Here is an 18,952-nt window from a genome sequence, read left to right on the forward strand (position 1 = left end):
CATGTTATATTTGTTACATTTCCTCTAAATTTTGGGACATTAGTTAAATGTAACCGATTGCAGTTTTATGTCAACCTGTTACATCCGTTAATTTTTCAGTTTTTCTATTTGACAATTGTACCTCATCTTATGTAGTTGTATATATATCTTTTGGGTATCTCGTTAATGAATAAGTCATAATTTTCACCCTTAACTCACTCACTCACTCTCTCTCTCTCTCTCTCTCTCTCTCTCTCTCTCTCTCTCTCTCTGCACTCAATTTTTCACCAATCTTGTGGTTGTTTTTTTCTAACATTTGGCATCAAGAGTCTGGTTTTATCCATTAAACACCTAGCGTGCAAAATTGCTTTATGTTTCCAATGAACCAATTCATGTGAATACACTACGCCAAAAATGACTTTTAACAGCGCATCTTAGACAGCGCTTATAAAAGAAAGCGCTGTCTAAGGTTAAAATTAAAATAAAACACGGAAAATGTTCCAAAAAAATAATGAAAGCGCTGTCTAAGGGGGGGGTCTTAGACAGCGCTTTCTAAAAGCGCTGTCTAAGACCCCCCCCTTAGACAGCGCTTTTAGAAAGCGCTTTTAAATATAGACCTTAGTCAGCGCTTTCGATAAAGCGCTGTCTAAAGTCTTTAAATTAAAAAAAAAAATTAAAACCAAAAGCGCTGTCTAAGGGGGGGTTTAGAAAGCGCTTTTGGAAAGCGCTGTCTAAGGCATACCTTAGAAAGCGCTTTCCACAAAAGCGCTGTCTAAGGTCTAATTAAAATAAGCGGCAATGGCATCCTGTGAAAGAGAGTTAGATTTGCATCGTGCGGTGAAGCATAAGCGGCAATGGCATCATCGGAAGGAGAAGAGTCTCAGCAGCCACAACTCGTCCTCGCCGACAAGCTTTTCCTCCTCAAACAACCCGATGTTCAAGACATTGACAAAGTTGGATTCAAGGAGGATGTCTTCACATTCGTCAAGGATCATGGTTTCAATCTTTCCCTCTTCTTTCAACTATTTTCTATTCTATATAAACCCTAATTCCCTTTTGTGTTTTTGTTTTGTACAGATATGGTCCCTTTATACGAAACCCTAGTCGCCGATTCTGTTTTGGATATGGATCGTACCCTTTTGGACTCTATGCGTGCTAAAATTGACGATGAGCTTAAGAAGCTTGACGAAAAGTGAGTCTCTCTTTTGCTTTTTTCATTACCTTAAGATTTTTGGGGTTGGGTGCTGTAAACCCCAATTGAAAATTTCGGATTTTGAATTGCAGAAAATTTTACAATAATAGGGTTACCATCTAAGTATAGCACACTGATGGCTCCTTGATGTTTATTTTTTCAATTAACTATATTATATGAGATTTACTTATCTGAATTGTACTAATGGATTTGGCAAGTGTTTTTCTGTTCATATGTTTTGCTGGTTATTGATCTTAATCATCACCACTGTTATCACTGAGGTTCTGAACTAAGTTGATTCTTTTAGCTAGTGTATGTTTGGTTTTCATCTTGGATGAGTCAAAAGCAATTCTAGAAGTGTAAAATTGATTTTGACATGGTTGTTTTCTTTGGGCTGAGTGCGTACTGAGTTAAGAATGAGATATGATTGATCAAATTATTTTATTTTCACCCTGGGAGAGCAGACACAGTAGAACTGTAATCCATGCCCTCCATATTTTAGGAAAAGATGCAATGGTGCTACCATACTGAAGATGGCGTAAAGTGAACCCCTCTTTGTAGCTTTGCTATTTGGCTGTGACTGTGATATCTGCATGTTGCTAGAGAACCTAGAAATAGAATTATCGATTGATGAATTTGACCTGTTTATGGGAGTACGACATATCTATTGCTAGAACCCGCATACTTTGTAGGACTTACTGCTCTTCATTTTCAACATAGAAAAGATAATTATTTTTTTTAGTGAAAATATGGAAATTTCAACTCAGCAAGTACCATTTGAAAACCTAAAATACTGGGAGAAGGATAAATACCAAGGTTGGGTCATAGTAATTGTTTTTTTTTCTTTCTAATTGCAATTCCTCGAGATACAAACTGTTATTTGAAAAGTGACAAATTTAATTATCCTTGCACTTATGATAGTCCATGTGAATGTCTCATTTTAGGATTGCTGATGCCGAGGAAAACTTAGGTGAGAGTGAAGTCCGCGAGGCTCACTTGGCAAAATCCTTGTTTTTCATCCGGATTGGGGACAAGGTATGCATTGCATTTATAATTGATTGCTCATCTCCTTTATGCTGTTGGAATCAAGTCATCACTCTATCCCATGTATTAGGAGAAAGCCCTGGAACATCTCAAGATAACAGAAACCAAGACTGTTGCAGTGGGGCAGAAGATGGACTTGGTGTTTTATACGCTGCAGCTTGGTTTCTTTGACATGGATTTTGATCTAATTTCCAAAAGTATTGACAAAGCTAAAAGGTAATTATTTGAATCTCATATATCTGTAGTTATATCCTCTGCTATGTTTTTGATTTAAGCGATGGCTTTCTAACTGTTTGCAACATTATTACAGCTTGTTTGAAGAAGGTGGTGACTGGGAAAGGAAGAACCGGCTGAAAGTGTATGAAGGCCTCTACTGCATGTCCACTAGAAATTTTGAGAAGGCTGCAACATTGTTTTTGGATTCTATCTCACCGGGTTTGTGGTACTCAATTAGAGAGGAAGGGAGGCAGTTCCCACTAAGGTTGCGTTTTTTCTATTTTTTCGGTTTTCACTTGGGATGTGAATTGGTTATGTTGTCAACATGTTTCTATTATCAAGATATGATTTCTGCAACATTCTGTTTGGATTATATTGGGGATATTTTAAGTGAAACCATTTTTTTTTGCTTTTGAGTTGTTGGATTATTTTGTGGGCGGATCACTTTGCTGTTATCAAATGGAGAGAGAGGGGGGATTAAGTACTAGCCTCTGTTTGTACCGATAAAGAGGAAAAGATGTTTGACCTGAATGGTGCTGATGATGAAGTTTGTGTTGTTTAACAGATCATGATAATAGACTACAAATTAACTTATCCAAGTGGAACTGCTACTGCGGTTCTTATTAATGGATTCCATACACCTAAAGGAGATGTCATGGCCAAGTATGAACCTGTTTTGTCTTTTCTTTTGTTTTTAGTTTTAATGTTTTGGAGTTTCTCAAATTTGTTTAACTTCTTTTGCAGGAAGCAGGTTCATGGATTCGTGAAATTCTTCGCATCGAGCTTTGTCTGGGCATTCTTTCAGTGGTTCTTTACTGGTGGAGATACTTGTGGATTTGTTCAATTTCCTACTTTTGGATTGCAAGCATGGAAAAACTCGTGAGTTCTCTTTTGTTTTTTGTTCTACTACTAGTAGTACTAAAAGTTCTCAACTACATATGAAATAATTATGTAATTGTTGCTGATTAAAGCGCTACAATTTTGCAGATTTTACTTCGATTTCAGTATGACTTATGTTGGAGCAGGAATGATCTGTTCTCATCTTGTTAATTTATCATTACTTCTTGGTGTTGTGGTTTCATGGGGCATCATGTGGCCGTTAATCAGAGGACTAAAAGGAGAATGGTTCCCTGCAAATATAAAAGAAAGTAGCATGAAGAGTCTCAATGGTTATAAGGTTTAAGTTTAGCTAGAATTAATTAAAGAACCTTAATAAAAAGATATAAAATTATTTCTTTTTACACCTTAGCTGATTTTTATCCCTTGCTTCAGGTTTTCATTTCCATTGCCTTGATTCTTGGTGATGGGTTTTACAATTTTGTCAAAGTTCTCTATTTCACTGCCACAAATATCCACGCCAACATGAAAAAGAAGAATCTTAATAATACATGTAAGTAAGTGATAGCTTATAATTTTTCTAGTCCTTGAGGGTTTCGTTCATACTCTCAACATACTCTCCTCATTTGCAGTTTCCGGTAACCAGAAACAGTTGCCTCTTGATGATCTAAGACGCAACGAAATGTTTGCGAGAGAAAATATTCCAATATGGTTGGCATGTACAGGGTACATATTTTTCTCCGTCATCTCTATTGTTGTAATCCCGTTGATGTTCCCTCAGGTGAAGTGGTATTTTGTCCTGTTTGCATATATTTTTGCGCCTTCTCTTGGCTTCTGCAATGCTTACGGTGCTGGATTAACCGATATGAACATGGCTTATAACTATGGAAAAGTAGCTCTCTTTGTACTTGCAGCCTTGGCTGGAAAAAGTGACGGTGTAGTTGCTGGACTTGTAGGGTGTGGTTTGATTAAATCAATTGTTTCGATTTCATCTGATTTGATGCACGATTTGATGCACGATTTCATCGGATTCTTAGATTCCCACCGATGTATGTATTTCTAACTTATGAGTTATTTTTATATTTACACATATCTCATATAATTAAATAGTTGGAATTAATTCAAAATATGTTATATTATTATGTAGTACTTTGAGGAATTCAAGTGTGCATTTTATACAAAGGATCAAGTGGACGAAATCAAAGAGGAGTGGTGTCAATTCATGATAGAGCTCAATGTTTGTTCATAAATTTGTGTAATTAATGTGTACATTTGTAGTATATGTAATGACTTGTAAATGTGTACATAAATTTGTATATATTTTGATACATTTAAGGCAAAATTGGTTTGAATTGGTATATATATATATTTGTTAGCCAAAAATTGGTAGAAAAAAGGCCAAAATGGCATATATAAAATGTGATAATTGTCTGTCAAAATCTGGTTAAAAACAGGTAGAAATTCTGGTTTATAAACCTGGAAAAAATGTGGTTTAAAACAAAAGCTTCAAAAATTTTCGTATACCTTAGACAGCGCTTTTGTAAAAAGCGCTGTCTAAGGGGGGGATTAGAAAGCGCTTTAGGCAAAAGCGCTGTCTAAGGGGGGGGCTTAGACAGCGCTTTTTGAAAAGCGCTGTCTAAGGTATACCTAAAAAAATTAAAATAGGAGGGTCTTAGAAAGCGCTTTTGGCCAAAGCGCTGTCTAAGGGGGGGGCTTAGACAGCGCTTTTAAGATTTAAAAAAGCGCTGTCTAAACCTTTAGCAGCGGAGGTTTAGACAGCGCTTTAAAGCGCTGTCTAAGGCTAAAAAAAGCGCTGTCTAAGGTCTTGTTTGTTGTAGTGATATCCTAATTCTCGGTGCAAAGAATTACGAGAAGTGGTGCAAACATATGAAAGTGTTGTTTGGTTATCAAAATATTCTTAAAATGGTCAAGAATGGAGTTACTCCAGTTGTAGAAGGTGCAACTGATGCATAAAGGTCTTCGCATAAGGAAGAGAAGACAAAAGATTACAAGACGATATTTTTTATCCATCAATGTGTTGATGCAGATAATTTTGAGAAAGTTGGTGATTGTACAACTTCGAAGCAAGTGTGAGAAATCTTTGAGAAAGCATATGCATAAGCTGACAAGGCAACGGTGGTGAGGTTACAAACTCACAAGAGGCATGTGAAGTTGATTCAAATGGAAGAGAAGAAAATAATTTACGAATTGACAACGAGAATTGCAAGATTGGTAAACAAAGTGAAGGTGTGTGGACAAATGATAACATAGCAGTATGTTGTCGCAAAAATCTTGTGTTCTTTGACGCCATGATTTGACAATGTAGTGGTTGTGATTGAGGAAACGAAGGATCTTGCAACAATGAGCAATGAGGAGTTGTACAACTCTCTTGAATCGCATAAGCAGATAATTGATGAAAGAATGCTGATAAGGAAAAGACGGAGATTGCTTTACAAGCCCGTTTCAATGATAGAGACAATAAGACGAAGGGAAAGTGTCCCATGAACAAAGGTAGATGGGAATTTCAGAATTTTAGTGAAAGAGAATCCCAAAATTCCAAGAATTCAACAATTCAAAAGGGTGAAAATAATGGTAATAGGGCTAGTGAGTCAACCAACTCTAGAGGTGGAAATGTTAGAGGTAGATGTGGAAGAAAGATATATAAGTGACTAGAGTAGTGTGCAGTGCTATAATTTTCAGAAGCTTGGGCATTTTGTAAGAAAGTACAATACCAATAAGAAAGAACCTCAAGAAGATAAAGTTAAAGTTACTAGACAAGAGTTTGATTATGAGAACACACTCTTGGTGATGATCACTGAAGGAGAATGCATTAGTAGTAAAGTCTCGACTAGCTGCAATGCGTTACAGCAGGCTGGCAGAGAAGGCTGTAACCGGGTACGTATATGCTATAACTGGTTCATGCTGAAGAAAATGCCATGGTGACTACGAAGGAGGTTGTATAGTGAAGCGATCAATGGTATTTGGACTTTGGATGTTCAAAACACATGATGGGAAGATAATATTGGTTTGTTACAATAAATCATGCCATGAAGAACAAAGTAAAGTTCGCGTATGATACCACTCTAACGATAGAAGGGATCTGTGATGTATCGATCAAGCGAAGGGATGACATGCATTCTTTGATAAATGATGTATTGTATATCCCGGAATCAAGTGTAATCTTCTAAGTATTGGTCAATTACTTAAGAAGGATTATGATGACACTCTGTCATTGCATATTTTCGGTTGAAAAAACATATCAAAACAAGTTAAAGAGGAGTAAAAATGAAGAATAAAGGCCAAAGAAATAGGAAAAAATGACTAAGTGTGGAGAAATAGGGAATTAGTCAAAATTAGGTGAAAAGGGAGCAAAAGCGTGTAACTACTGGAATAATCACACGCAGCATAACACATCGATATAAAAGTAAAGGATGTATTGCACGCGTGATGCAGGTTGAAAATTGTGAAGCCATGATAGGATGGTAATAGAGATGTCATGGATCAACATACTGGTTGAAAATTGTGAAGAATATGTGCAAGAGAAGAAACATAAGGGAAAATTCAGCAAGGATGCAGGTTTTGGAAACAAGTGTCACCTTGAGGTGGTGTATTCGAATATGTATGGACCGATGCAAGTTGATTTCATTGGTGATAATAAATATTTTATCACATTCATTGATGATCATAATAGAAAATTATGGACGTACCTAATGAAGAGAAATGATGGGGTACTTGAGGTGTTCAAGAAGTTCAAGTCCATGGTTGAAATGCAAAGCGGTCACAAAACCAAAGTTCTCAAAACGGATGGTGGAGGTGAATATGTCTCGAATGATTTTGGGAAGTTTTGTGATCATGAGGGAATTGTGAACAAGGTAGTGTCTCTTTATACACCGCAAAAAAGTGGTGTCACCGAAAGGAAGAATAGGTCGACCATTAACATGGTGATAAGCATGTTGAAAGGGAAGAACTTGCCGAAAGAGTTATGGGGAGAAACAGTGTCCACAGCTGCATATTTTTTGAATAAATATCCAATAGATAAGCTTGAAAAGATTACACCAGAGGAAGCATGGTCTGGATTTAAACTGAATCTGATTCAATTGAGAGTTTTCGATTTGGTAGAATATGGACATGTGTTGGGACAACTTAGAAAGAAGTTGGATGATAATGAGAATTGATGATTCTTGTAGGGTATCACTCTATCGGTGGTTATAAACTATTTTATGAAGCAAACAAAAGTATCATGATCAGCATTGACATTGTTTTCGATGAAATTAAAGAAATGTAGCAAGGTGAAGTCGATTGCTCTAAAAGTGAAATTGGCTGCATTGTAGAAAATATAGTTTATGCATTGTTTAAGAGTGCAGAATCAGCCGCAGTTGAAGCTCGAATTTAGGAAAATGTTAGAAGATCATCAAAGCAAAGAAGTTTTTCTTATAAACTCCAAGAATATGAACTGTTCCAGGATAACCGAATCAATAACGATGGTGATTTCGTCCATTTTGCACTTATGGGAAAATCCGAACCCGTTAAAATGGAGGAAGCCTTGAGTTATCCAAAATGGATTTGTGATACGAAGGAGGAGTTGAAATCGATATAGAAGAACAATACTTGGGATCTAGTTGGTTTTCCTTAAGGGAAAAGCATATATGTGTGAAATGGGTGTACAAGGCCAAAGAAAACCCCAAAGGAGAAGTTGTGAAGCACAAATCTAGGTTGGTAGCTAAGGAATTTTTGCAAAGGGAGGGAATAGATTTTGATAAGGTATTCACACGATAGCAAGGATTAAGACCATCTGATTGGTTGTTGGAATTGCAAACAACAACAATTGGTCCATTTATCAAATGGATGTTAAATATGCATTTTTGGACTGACCGTTGGAAGAAGAGGTTTATGTAGAGCAACCCCTTTATTTTGTTATGTAAAACCACGAGTCAAAGTTCTATAGATAGAAGAATGTGTCGTACGACTTGAAACAAGAGGATACATGGTTTCTTAAAAGATACATGCTTTAAGAAGTGTGCATCTAAACATGTTGTGTAGATGAAGAAGGATACAAATGAAGGGGTGATAATCATTTGTCTCTATGTAGGCGATTTGTTAATTACACACATCGATGAATGTTGCATTTCTAAGTTCAAGGATGAGCCTATGAAGGAGTTTGAGTGGCCGACCTAGGCCTCATGACATACTTACTTAGTATTGAGTTTTACAAGTCCAAGAAGGGCTTGCTCATGCACCAAAGAAGGTATCTTATTGAGATTTTGAAGAAATTTGAAATGAAGCATTGTGATGCCGCCATTACTCCTGTTGAACCAAGGTTATCATTGTGAAAGGATAAGCATGAGCAGGATTTTAATCCAACTCAGTACGGAGATTGATTGGATCCTTACGTTACTTGTGCAATACATGACCAGATTTGACGTTTAGTGTCAATATTGTGAGCCAATTGATGGGGAGACTGAAGGTGTCTCACTTGGCAGAAGTAAAGAGGATTCTAAGATACCTCAAAGGATCCATTAGTTGCATAGTTCTCTTTGTTGGTGTAAGCCCTAGAGGCTAATACTTTTGGTACTTGTATCGAATTATTTATTAATAATAAAAGGCTTTTTCTTTATTATGTTTGTTTGATAAAGTCTCTAGAATAGATAGTCCGTTTAATGTATCAAGTGTGACTTAATCACGAGATCCCATTAAACATAAGGATACCATTTTTAAAGTATATGTAGTCGAGCTTTGTTGTGAAGTGGGATAACATTAAAGCATTAAGACTGTTATGTATATAGACTGATGATCACATCTCATGGATCATGGATAAGGAGTTATAAAGTCTTAAACATAGGTATGAATATTAAGGGTAATATTTATACTGGATTGACACGCTATGAGAATACCATATAGAATGTTATGCAAAGTGTCATAAGTTATTCTCATGTTATACCACCTTCGACCTGAAACCACTATGGACCCTAGATGTATAGTCGAGTGCTTTATTGCTGATCAAATGTTGTCCGTAACTGGATGAACATAAAGATAGTTTATGGGTACTCCATGGAGCATGCTGAGGGACATGAGTGACCTAGGTGGAATTTTCCCATCATGCTTAACAAGATAAATGTCTACGGTCCCAATATTGAACTGGACAAGGATGACACGGTCTATGCCTTGTGTTCAATATAGACATAGGAGCAAAAGGGTAATTGTACACATAAGTATTATCACAAAAGGATTTGTCAGATCACATGACATTTTCGTGTCTTGGGTAGCAGTGATGTGTTGCTAGATACCGCTCACTGTTTATTATGTTAAATACGTGATTTAATATAATTGCTAATGTCGCGAAAACCTACAGGGTCACACACAAAAGGACGGATTGATGAGAGATAGAGTAACTAAGGAACACTGTAAGGTACGATGCACTTAAGTGAATTGTAGAGCATCGTAAGGTACGATATACTTAAGTAGAATACAAAATATGGTAAGGTACCACACGCTTAAGTGATTTTGGCATATCATAAGATATGAGCCACATACACTTAAGTGGGCTTTTTAGCTTACAGCCCACACAAGTGGTTCTATAAATAGAACCCTTGTGTAGAACCATTTGTGCAGTTGTAATTTCGTTTCTCTCTATCTCTCACTCAAAGCCTTCATTCGTAGCAGCTAGCACTGAGATTGAAGGAATCCGTTCGTGTGGACTGAGTAGAGGCGTTGTCACTATTCAACATTTGTGATCGCTCCGTATATCTGCATTAAAGGTTTCAATCACCACAAGAGGTAACGATTCTATCACTGATCATGCCCATTCGTAAGGATCACTAAAGGAGAAACTTTTAAATTCCGTTGCATCTTGGATCGCTCTTCTCCTTCACTCTTTCCCGCAATGGACAATGGAAGAAAATGCAATTTACTCAAATATATTGATTCCAGTTGGTGTGAATACATCTTTATGTTTTGAGAAGCACCAATCGTTTATTGTTCAAAGAAGAAATTAGTAGCAACACTCTCTTCTTGTGAGGCCGAGTATATTGCATCTTAGTTGTGTGAGTGCCAAGCCGTGTGGTTAAAAAAATTGTTGAGTGAGTTGGGTAGCAAATATGGCGAGGCTGTAACGCTCATTGTTGATAATGTTTCTGCTGTAAACCTTGCTAAGAATCCCATTGCCATGGGAGAAACAAACACATTGAGATGAAGTTTCACTACTTGAGAGAGCTTGTTAGTGAAGGAAGATTGAGGTTATGGTATTGTAGAAGTGAAGACCAAGAGGCCGATTTGTTGACCAAAGGAGTCTCGATTTAAGTGTTCAAGAGATTGAAGAAGCTAATGGGTATGGTAAACATGGAGGACTTGAATTAAGGAGGGAAGGGTGGTAAAAGGGGAGAATTTTACCAATGCCTCATATGCCACATTTTCCCTTTTTTGGGTGTATGAGTTTGAAACTCTTTAGGATCACTCTGATGTATGGGTTATGTCTCGCCCTAACAGGATTTCTTCTTTTTCATAATCACCTTTCTCTCAACCACTGATACTTGAGTCATCTTAGTTGGAAAATTTAAAGAGTTGGTCAGAATCATAAAAAATAAAAGCAAGGAAAAATAAATATAACAAAAGCACATTACTTAGAAACCCCAACAATTTAGGGGTAGTCGACCTCATATCTAAACAAATCTCGTACCCACATAATACAAAACTATTCCAAAAAATCAATCGCCTATTTCTCTATGTCACTCTGTTTGTTTGGTTCATAGCCCATAATCGCAACAGGCTCACCAGTCCAATAAAGAGGAAATTGGTAAGATTCATCATTATCATAAATAAGTTCAGAATAATAGGCACCTTCTAACCCGGATAAACTTATCTTTCCAACCCTTGTAATTGGAGGCTTATGGAGAAAGTAGAGCATAACCATGGGTGGCGCTCACGGAAACCCAATTGCCCTTAGCCACGCCTTTAATTTCGTAGAAGGAGAATAAGATGTCAATGGTGGACGTGATGTCAAGACCTCAACAATAACCTTGAATCCTCGAGAAAAGGCTCAGTTGTTGTGATGAAATTGGGGGGAGCGACTTTGATTACCTTAAGGAGCTCGAGTTCGAACATGGTAAAAGGGATATCCACCCCGAAGTCGTCAATAACCCCGATGTAAAAATAGAAATATTTATTTGGAACTCCAAGAGGCCGCCACATCTAAACTTTCTCTCCCAAACACAAGGTTTCAGGATTACGTCGACTTCATTGTTAGTGTTGTACAACTCCAGTCAAACTCGAAAGGTCTTAACTCATTAGTCATTGAGATAAACAGAGTTGAAACTCAATACCTCTTTGTTGAAAAGGCTGGCAGAAAGCTCCATGATAATCTTGACTGAACCTGAGGAAAAAGACACTAAGTCACCATCATTATCGCTAGAAGAACTAAGGGAGATGTCATACACCTCCATCACCACGAAACCCCCAAATGGACCTTCCTCATGTTTCGTTTGGAGACCTCTACGCATCACTTCACAACTCATTTCTTTCTGAAACAGTTTGAGGCACTATAACGCTCCCAAACTCATGTCACTCTCGAATAAACATCATTGAAAATAAAATCAATAAAGTGATAATAGATCAAGTTATTACCTCACGATGTGTTGAAAAAGATGAATCAGACGTTAGGAAAAACCAGTTGTTAAGGAAGCGCATTATGACTTAGAAGTAAGAAAAGTAAATTCTAAGGGAAATGACTCTAAAGAGAAGAAGAGGAAATAAGTGATATGAGAATGTGAAGGGATGATACGTTATGGCTTTTTATTTATAACGGCATATGACGTGTGAAAAAGAATGACCATATTAAAGGTTAAACAACCTAGATGAATAAGGGTAATGATGACAACAAATTTTATGTAAGTTCTAAGGAACTTAATCATTAAAGTTAAACGTCTATCTCCATACGGAAGATCAAGAGACAAAAGGCTGAGCAAGGACGTAGACAACAACAAGATCAAGCTTAGGTAAGCCAACTACGCTAAATATTTGTAACATTCATGCCCGTAGGAAAAATGAGGAATGAACCTCGCCACATACCCCCAAATAGGCTAGTTCCAGTAAGGGAGACAATAAGATATCGCCGCGAGATGATACATGACATTTTTGAGTTTCCTAAAGAGATGTCCAAAACATGTGACTAAAACATCTTATCCGGACGTACTTTATGCTTGAGAGACTATGTACAGCCTGAGTTTTTAAGAATAATTCTCGAACCTTTACTTGAAACATCTCATCCCTATGAGTCTCTTGCTTAAGACATCGTATACCTTCCGAATAATTTATTGGATAGGAATCTGGACTCGGATTTGAAACAATCAATCCAATATATATATATATATATATATATATATATATATATATATATATATATATATATATGGTATAAATGGCAATCCAATTTATAATAAAAATAAAAAACGGAAATAATAACATTTATATGCAGATATATGTTTCCAACAAAAACTTGAACTCAAATTGTTAAAATATGAATTGAATCCTTGTCCTTAGTGCATTTTTGACTTCAGTGAATTTCTGCAAAAAAATCACATTTCAGAGTTTTAACAAAATCACTGAGACTGTAATTTTAATAAATGTAATGTCACTCCAAAAATATAAACCAACCTTCCTGGTAATTTCACTTTTTGTCATTCCCCGTTTCACACTCAAAATACACTATTTTACAAAATGGAGAGAAAAATAAAAAGAAGACAAGATTGCTTACGAGTGAAGAACCAAAATGTACGTCACCTAAAACACAGAACCAAAACGGCGCCGTTTTCTTGTCTACTTCCTGTTTTCACCAATTCCTACGCAGTCCCTTTGCTTTCGTTCCATTCCAATCCTCAATCCATTCAGCCATCCAAATATTTTATCTATTCCATTCTCTTTCCATCACCAACAAACAAACCACCATTTCTCTAAAAAGTCTTCTCCTAAACGATGCCGTTTTCCATTCTCCACCTTTAATCGCACCTCCCAAAGTTAAACACTCCCCTCTCTAATCGTCTTTTTTTTTTGTTTTTTAATTCCGGTTTGGTTTTTTGTGATGGATCGGGCTGCGATGACGGTTGGACCGGGTATGGATATGCCGATCATGCACGACAGCGACCGTTACGATCTAGTCCGTGATATCGGGTCCGGAAATTTCGGCGTTGCTAGGTTGATGCAAGATAAGCAGACTAAGGAGCTTGTTGCCGTCAAGTATATCGAACGTGGTGATAAGGTTTTAGATATTTTTATCAAATTTAACTTTTTTTATTCTAATTTTTAATTTTGTTATTCTATTTGTTGCCTCTTGTTTTGGAAATTTTTATCTTTTTCACGTTTTTCTTTTTATCACATGATCATCGTTTTTGCTTTAATTGTTTGTTCGGTGAGTTTTTAGTTGCTGCTTACGTGACGTGGAATGCTATTTATACCATGTTTTGAGTTTCCGTTTTTGTTTTGAGTACTACCTTAATATGAATTACTATTTTTTTTTTTTTAATTTTGTAAATTTTTTTCTTTTTCTTTTTATAGATGAGATACGTTTATGAGGGTTAATGTTCATTAAATTAAGATGACTTAATTTATGGATATTAATTCTGATTTTGTGATTTGGTAAATTTGCCTCTCAATCGTGTGAATGATAGCATGGAACACTAAAAATTGTTGAGAATTACTATGATTTCTAGGATGAAACTTTTTAATGCAATTTTTGTTGTCTTTTAATAATTTTATGTTATTGTGTGTCACAGATAGATGAAAATGTGAAGAGAGAAATCATTAATCACAGGTCTCTGAGACACCCTAACATTGTTAGGTTTAAGGAGGTTAGTATATTTTTATGTTTCTATAGGAAGAAGGGTAATCACATATTTGTGTAATGATGCTATGTAAAATTTCAATCAGGTCATTTTAACACCTACTCATCTTGCCATTGTAATGGAGTATGCGTCTGGAGGAGAACTTTTTGAGCGAATCAGCAATGCTGGGCATTTTTCTGAGGACGAGGTTCTTGTTTAATTTTCTTACTTTCTCGGCACCTTTTTAGTCGTAGAGAACATGAATTTGTACTTGTAATATGTTATACAACATGATAATCTATTGACATGATGCAGGCTAGGTTCTTCTTTCAACAACTCATATCTGGGGTCAGCTACTGCCATGCAATGGTAATTAAACTTTTTCTATTTTCTGTTGTCTGATCTAATCTAAATCATGTTTACCCTACACTGCAATTTAGTATAGGTAACGGGTCGATTTTCTAAACATTATGCCTGATGCATCGGTGTTGTGTTTTGTGTCTCTTCATGAAGCAAGTATGTCACCGGGACCTGAAGTTGGAAAATACTTTGTTGGATGGAAGCCCGACTCCTCGTCTCAAGATATGTGATTTTGGTTACTCCAAGGTAGGCATATGTTTATCTCACTAGCACGTCATGGTGTCAGTTCTGTGATTATACATTTTATTGGGATGTGTTTGGTTGTGTAATGCTTACCTTCAACTACTTCCTGTGTCTAACTGTTTTTTTATAGCTTTTTTGTCTCTTTTGTTCTTCCGTTCTGGACTGTGAAAATGATCGAATTCGGTAGCTCCTTAAGTTACTAAATTATTGTTCAGTAGTTTCTGCTTCATTTTGCATTCCTGTGTGTTAGAGTTCATCTTGTCAAAAGCTGTAAGCATGTAAGGTGATGAACACTTGAATATGGTTGTTTCGTTCAGCTTACTTTTGTGGAAATAATTGCTTGTCTTTTTTTTTAAAAGCCCTTTTTCGGAAGCTAGGAAAATGTATTTCCCAAATAATCAAAACCTAAACACCTATGATTTGAATTTTACTATCATCTTTTTTATTTTTTTATTTTTCAATTTCATTCTCTTGAAACTCTATATACTTAATTAAGTTTTTAACGTTATTGTTATATCTTGCAATCTGATTATTGGTGTTATTTTCAGTCTTCAGTGCTTCATTCACAACCAAAGTCAACTGTGGGAACTCCTGCATATATTGCTCCAGAAGTGTTACTGAGGCAAGAGTATGATGGAAAGGTAGAGAGTTCAATTTCTTGGTATTATTCTTTTTTGTGTAGAACTATTACCGCCTCATTTGATTAAATGAAGAATTATGTTGTCAATAACTTGTCATAGTTTGTATGCGTGTGAGATCTGGATTGTTTTCTTTGCAAGAAACTAAAACCATGAGATTTTGTAGCCAATGTTTTCACTTAATCCAATAGTCATTTTGGTCAGCAGTCCAGATCAAAACCATTTTTCTTTTCTGGTTGTCATCTCCATTCAATTCAGATCTTTTTGACATTAGTTAAAAAATCTTTACTTTGTTGGCTGTTTAGAACTGTGTCTTTTTGATCCATGTAGCCGAACCCACTTAAGGGGATATGACTTGGTTGTTGTTGTTGTTGTTTACAATATTGTGTTGTTATTATTATTTTTAATTAATATCAATCAAGGGAAGTGAGGTATGTTACATCCTAACCATTTTGTGCTCGAAAAGTTGTTAAGGTGCTTATTCTAGTAGTTGTATATTTTTGGCGGATCAAGAAAGAATTCTATGTTCTAAGTGTAATTATAAATAAAATGTTGTTATGTTATCTTGCCTTAAATATCAGATTGCAGATGTTTGGTCTTGTGGAGTAACCTTATACGTGATGCTAGTGGGATCGTATCCCTTTGAAGATCCTAATGAGCCAAAGGATTTCCGGAAGACAATACAGGTACGTTGGATCTTAAGATATTAGTTCATTTTCTTCATGAGTAGTGTCTGATTGATAGAGCATTTGTGGTTGTTTCTTTGCAGAGAGTACTCAGTGTCCAGTATTCCATTCCAGACGCAGTTCAAATATCACCAGAGTGTCGCCACCTTATCTCAAGGATCTTTGTTTTTGACCCTGCGGAGGTAATATCTATGTCAAATAATTGACTTAATGTTGCATGCATAAATTTGAGACTACTGTATTGGGGGCCAAATCCCTATTGACTACACTTTATGATTTAAGTTCTACTCTTTTGAGTGTATCTTATGCCTTTGGACGTGTCCTTGACAGAGAATTACCATGCCTGAAATCTGGAAACATAAATGGTTTCTGACGAATCTTCCCATGGACCTGATGGATGAGAAGATAATGGGTAACCAATTTGAAGAGCCTGAACAGCCTATGCAGAGCATTGATACAATCATGCAGATAATTTCAGAAGCTACTATACCAGCAGCTGGAACCTGTTCTCTAGACCAGTTTATGGCAGATAACATTGATATGGACGATGAATTTGACGAATTGGAATATGAATCTGAGCTTGATATAGATAGCAGTGGAGAGATAGTGTATGCCATTTACTAGTATTAAACTTTATGGCATTTTCAGCCTCAAGGATGAGAAATATGTGGTGCCTGCATTTTCTGTAGACTAGTATATGTATAATACAAAGAAGTACATGTTAATTTTTATGTGCGCGTGCTTCATGGAGGTTCTTACGTCCACATCATTTAAGAGTATTGCCTTTGTAGAAGTGGGGTTGGGGTGTTTTCGTACATGCTAAAAGAATTACTCGTTAAGGGAAGATATTATTGTTGTCCTTTACTCACTTTTCCTGGTGAATACTTGCTTAATATATTATATTTACAATAGCATTTTCGTTGCTTCCTGGCCAGTTTGGCTTTAGGTGAATCATGTTTCGTGTCCATTCTTATATTATATGCAGTATGCACCTGCTCCATGGAGTGGTGTAACGGGTGGTGATTCGATGTTTTGCTTCCTAGTCTGGTTGGGTATTTATAGACGTTGTTGTTTTATAGAGAGGCCGATTGAAAGACCGACTCTAATACTTACAAACTCGGTACACGTCTCTAGGTTTTGACTCACTCAATAGCGGAGTAGGGCGACTCGTCATTTTAATATAGGAGATGCGGCTAATCTATAGAACTATGAATATTTTTGTTATTGATAGGGAGAGTCTCGTTAGACTTAACAATGTGGCTTGGCACATCATCCCCCCTTCCCTTGACACAGAAGAGAGTGGGGTGAGCTTGACCACATATCTAACACGTGTCTTGTCTTCTCTTATTTATATATTCCTCGTGTTACTTAAGAGCTAGGGAGTTTATATATCACAATCCCACGATCCTTCAAAAACAAGGTTTCTAAGGGTGAAGTGGTTAAGAAAAATATATTCTAGTTCACAATCCTTCAAGCACAAGACCTGAATGAGAGAAGTGGCTTACGAATGAGCGTGTTCGAGAAGTGGCTTATTCGAGAAGTGGCTTACGAATGAGCGTGTTCGAGGGCATCAGTGACTAACCTTTTAATTGGTGTGCATATTTGGGTTCAAATTTTAATTATGGCATTTTAAAGGGCATTGACAGTGATCTAGTTTGGGTTAACAATTAATCTTGAGATTAAAGACGAAATTAATGCAATAAAATGATTAAAACTGTCTTGTTCACATGCTGTGATCAGGACCCTCGATCCTCTATTAAAAAATGATGGTTATGACCCTATTGAAGACTATTCAATTTTAGGGAGATTGATTTTCTTCTATAAATACACTACCCTTGATGCTCTGTTAAAAAAATGATGGTTATGACCCTATTGAAGACTATTCAATTTTAGGGAGATTGATTTTCTTCTATAAATACACGACCCTTGGTCTTTGATTTTTCATTGCTTCTTCGATCTTCTTTGCTCTTCCTTTAGCAACCTTACTCTTTAGTTCATAAATCCAATATTTCCTCAAGTGAATCTTCACCGCATGTATTTAATTTTGCCTCTCTTATTTCTTTTTTTCCTTTTAATGACGAGGCGACGATGTTCATTAGAGATTGTAGCGCAAATAGAAATTTAATTGAACCTAAAACACGTGAGGAGAGACATATGATGTGGGATTATTTTTTTAGAAAATTTGAGGTAACATGACAAGGAGTTTAATTGAAAGCTTGTTGAACAAGGGAAGTTTAGGAGTTACAACAGTAATTCTAGTAACTCTGATTATGACGAAAGAAGTGACATTGTTTTTCCCTCTTCTTATACAAAACCAATGGGTTCATGGATGTCAGCCTCAACCACCAATGCAACTCGCTTTAGTGGCGAGCATTAACTCAATTTTAGTAATGATTCTAGGGTCGATTTGTTTCGTAGGATCTTATACATATCCACCAGTAAAGGAGATGAAGATGACGTTTTGCTAGAGCCCTATGTCGAGGGAGAGAAGGCTTGTTTGAGGATTCTAGGGGGAATGAGAAATGAATATTCCTACATGTATACACGAGTCACCACCGACATGGGAGCAGGAATTCTATTTACTATTTTTTCAGGCCGATGTTCTGAAGGTTGCCAATGTCGCCCCTTCTCAGCCCTATTTGAACAATTGAGTGTTTATTATGGGATTTTAATTTTTTTTTGTAGAGCCCTTGAGATTATACCCACATTAAACACTCTCTTTTATGGAACAAATGACATCAACAAAGTGGCATGGTCTTGTTAAGTGTAACATCTTAAACTCCGACTCATAATATAAAATAGAAAATTTCAACGCTCAGTATGTTACTTCACACAAATTATGCATTTCATAAAATATTTTCAAACTCGCAATGAAAAAAATCTAATAATCCTCATAGAATCATTAATAGATTAAACAACCAAATAACAAAAATAACTCCGAAAGAAAAC

General features: G+C 36.3%; 3 protein-coding genes across 3 annotated transcripts; all 3 read left to right on the top strand.

Moving 5' to 3' along the window:
* The first annotated feature begins 778 nt into the window (after positions 1 to 778).
* Positions 779 to 2,847, top strand: LOC127136636 (26S proteasome non-ATPase regulatory subunit 6 homolog). The gene is made up of 5 exons (XM_051063173.1): positions 779 to 975; positions 1,057 to 1,171; positions 2,116 to 2,206; positions 2,286 to 2,431; positions 2,526 to 2,847. Exons 1-5 carry the CDS (start codon positions 834 to 836, stop codon positions 2,845 to 2,847), a joined length of 816 nt encoding a protein of 271 aa, XP_050919130.1. The 5' UTR covers positions 779 to 833.
* A 119-nt stretch (positions 2,848 to 2,966) lies between these two features.
* Positions 2,967 to 4,331, top strand: LOC127074478 (metal-nicotianamine transporter YSL3). Its single transcript, XM_051015804.1, has 5 exons — positions 2,967 to 3,094; positions 3,176 to 3,310; positions 3,419 to 3,608; positions 3,704 to 3,821; positions 3,901 to 4,331. The coding sequence occupies exons 1-5, from the start codon at positions 3,000 to 3,002 to the stop codon at positions 4,329 to 4,331; spliced, it is 969 nt and encodes a 322-aa protein (XP_050871761.1). The 5' UTR covers positions 2,967 to 2,999.
* Positions 4,332 to 12,940: 8,609 nt separating this feature from the next.
* LOC127074479 (serine/threonine-protein kinase SRK2I) lies at positions 12,941 to 16,917 on the top strand. Its single transcript, XM_051015805.1, has 9 exons — positions 12,941 to 13,514; positions 14,029 to 14,103; positions 14,183 to 14,284; positions 14,392 to 14,445; positions 14,590 to 14,682; positions 15,228 to 15,320; positions 15,899 to 16,003; positions 16,087 to 16,185; positions 16,334 to 16,917. The coding sequence occupies exons 1-9, from the start codon at positions 13,338 to 13,340 to the stop codon at positions 16,625 to 16,627; spliced, it is 1,092 nt and encodes a 363-aa protein (XP_050871762.1). The 5' UTR covers positions 12,941 to 13,337; the 3' UTR covers positions 16,628 to 16,917.
* The last annotated feature ends 2,035 nt before the right edge of the window (positions 16,918 to 18,952 follow it).

The sequence above is a fragment of the Lathyrus oleraceus genome, chromosome 4, assembly GCF_024323335.1.
Source record: "Lathyrus oleraceus cultivar Zhongwan6 chromosome 4, CAAS_Psat_ZW6_1.0, whole genome shotgun sequence".
NCBI classification, from domain to species: Eukaryota; Viridiplantae; Streptophyta; class Magnoliopsida; order Fabales; family Fabaceae; genus Lathyrus; species Lathyrus oleraceus.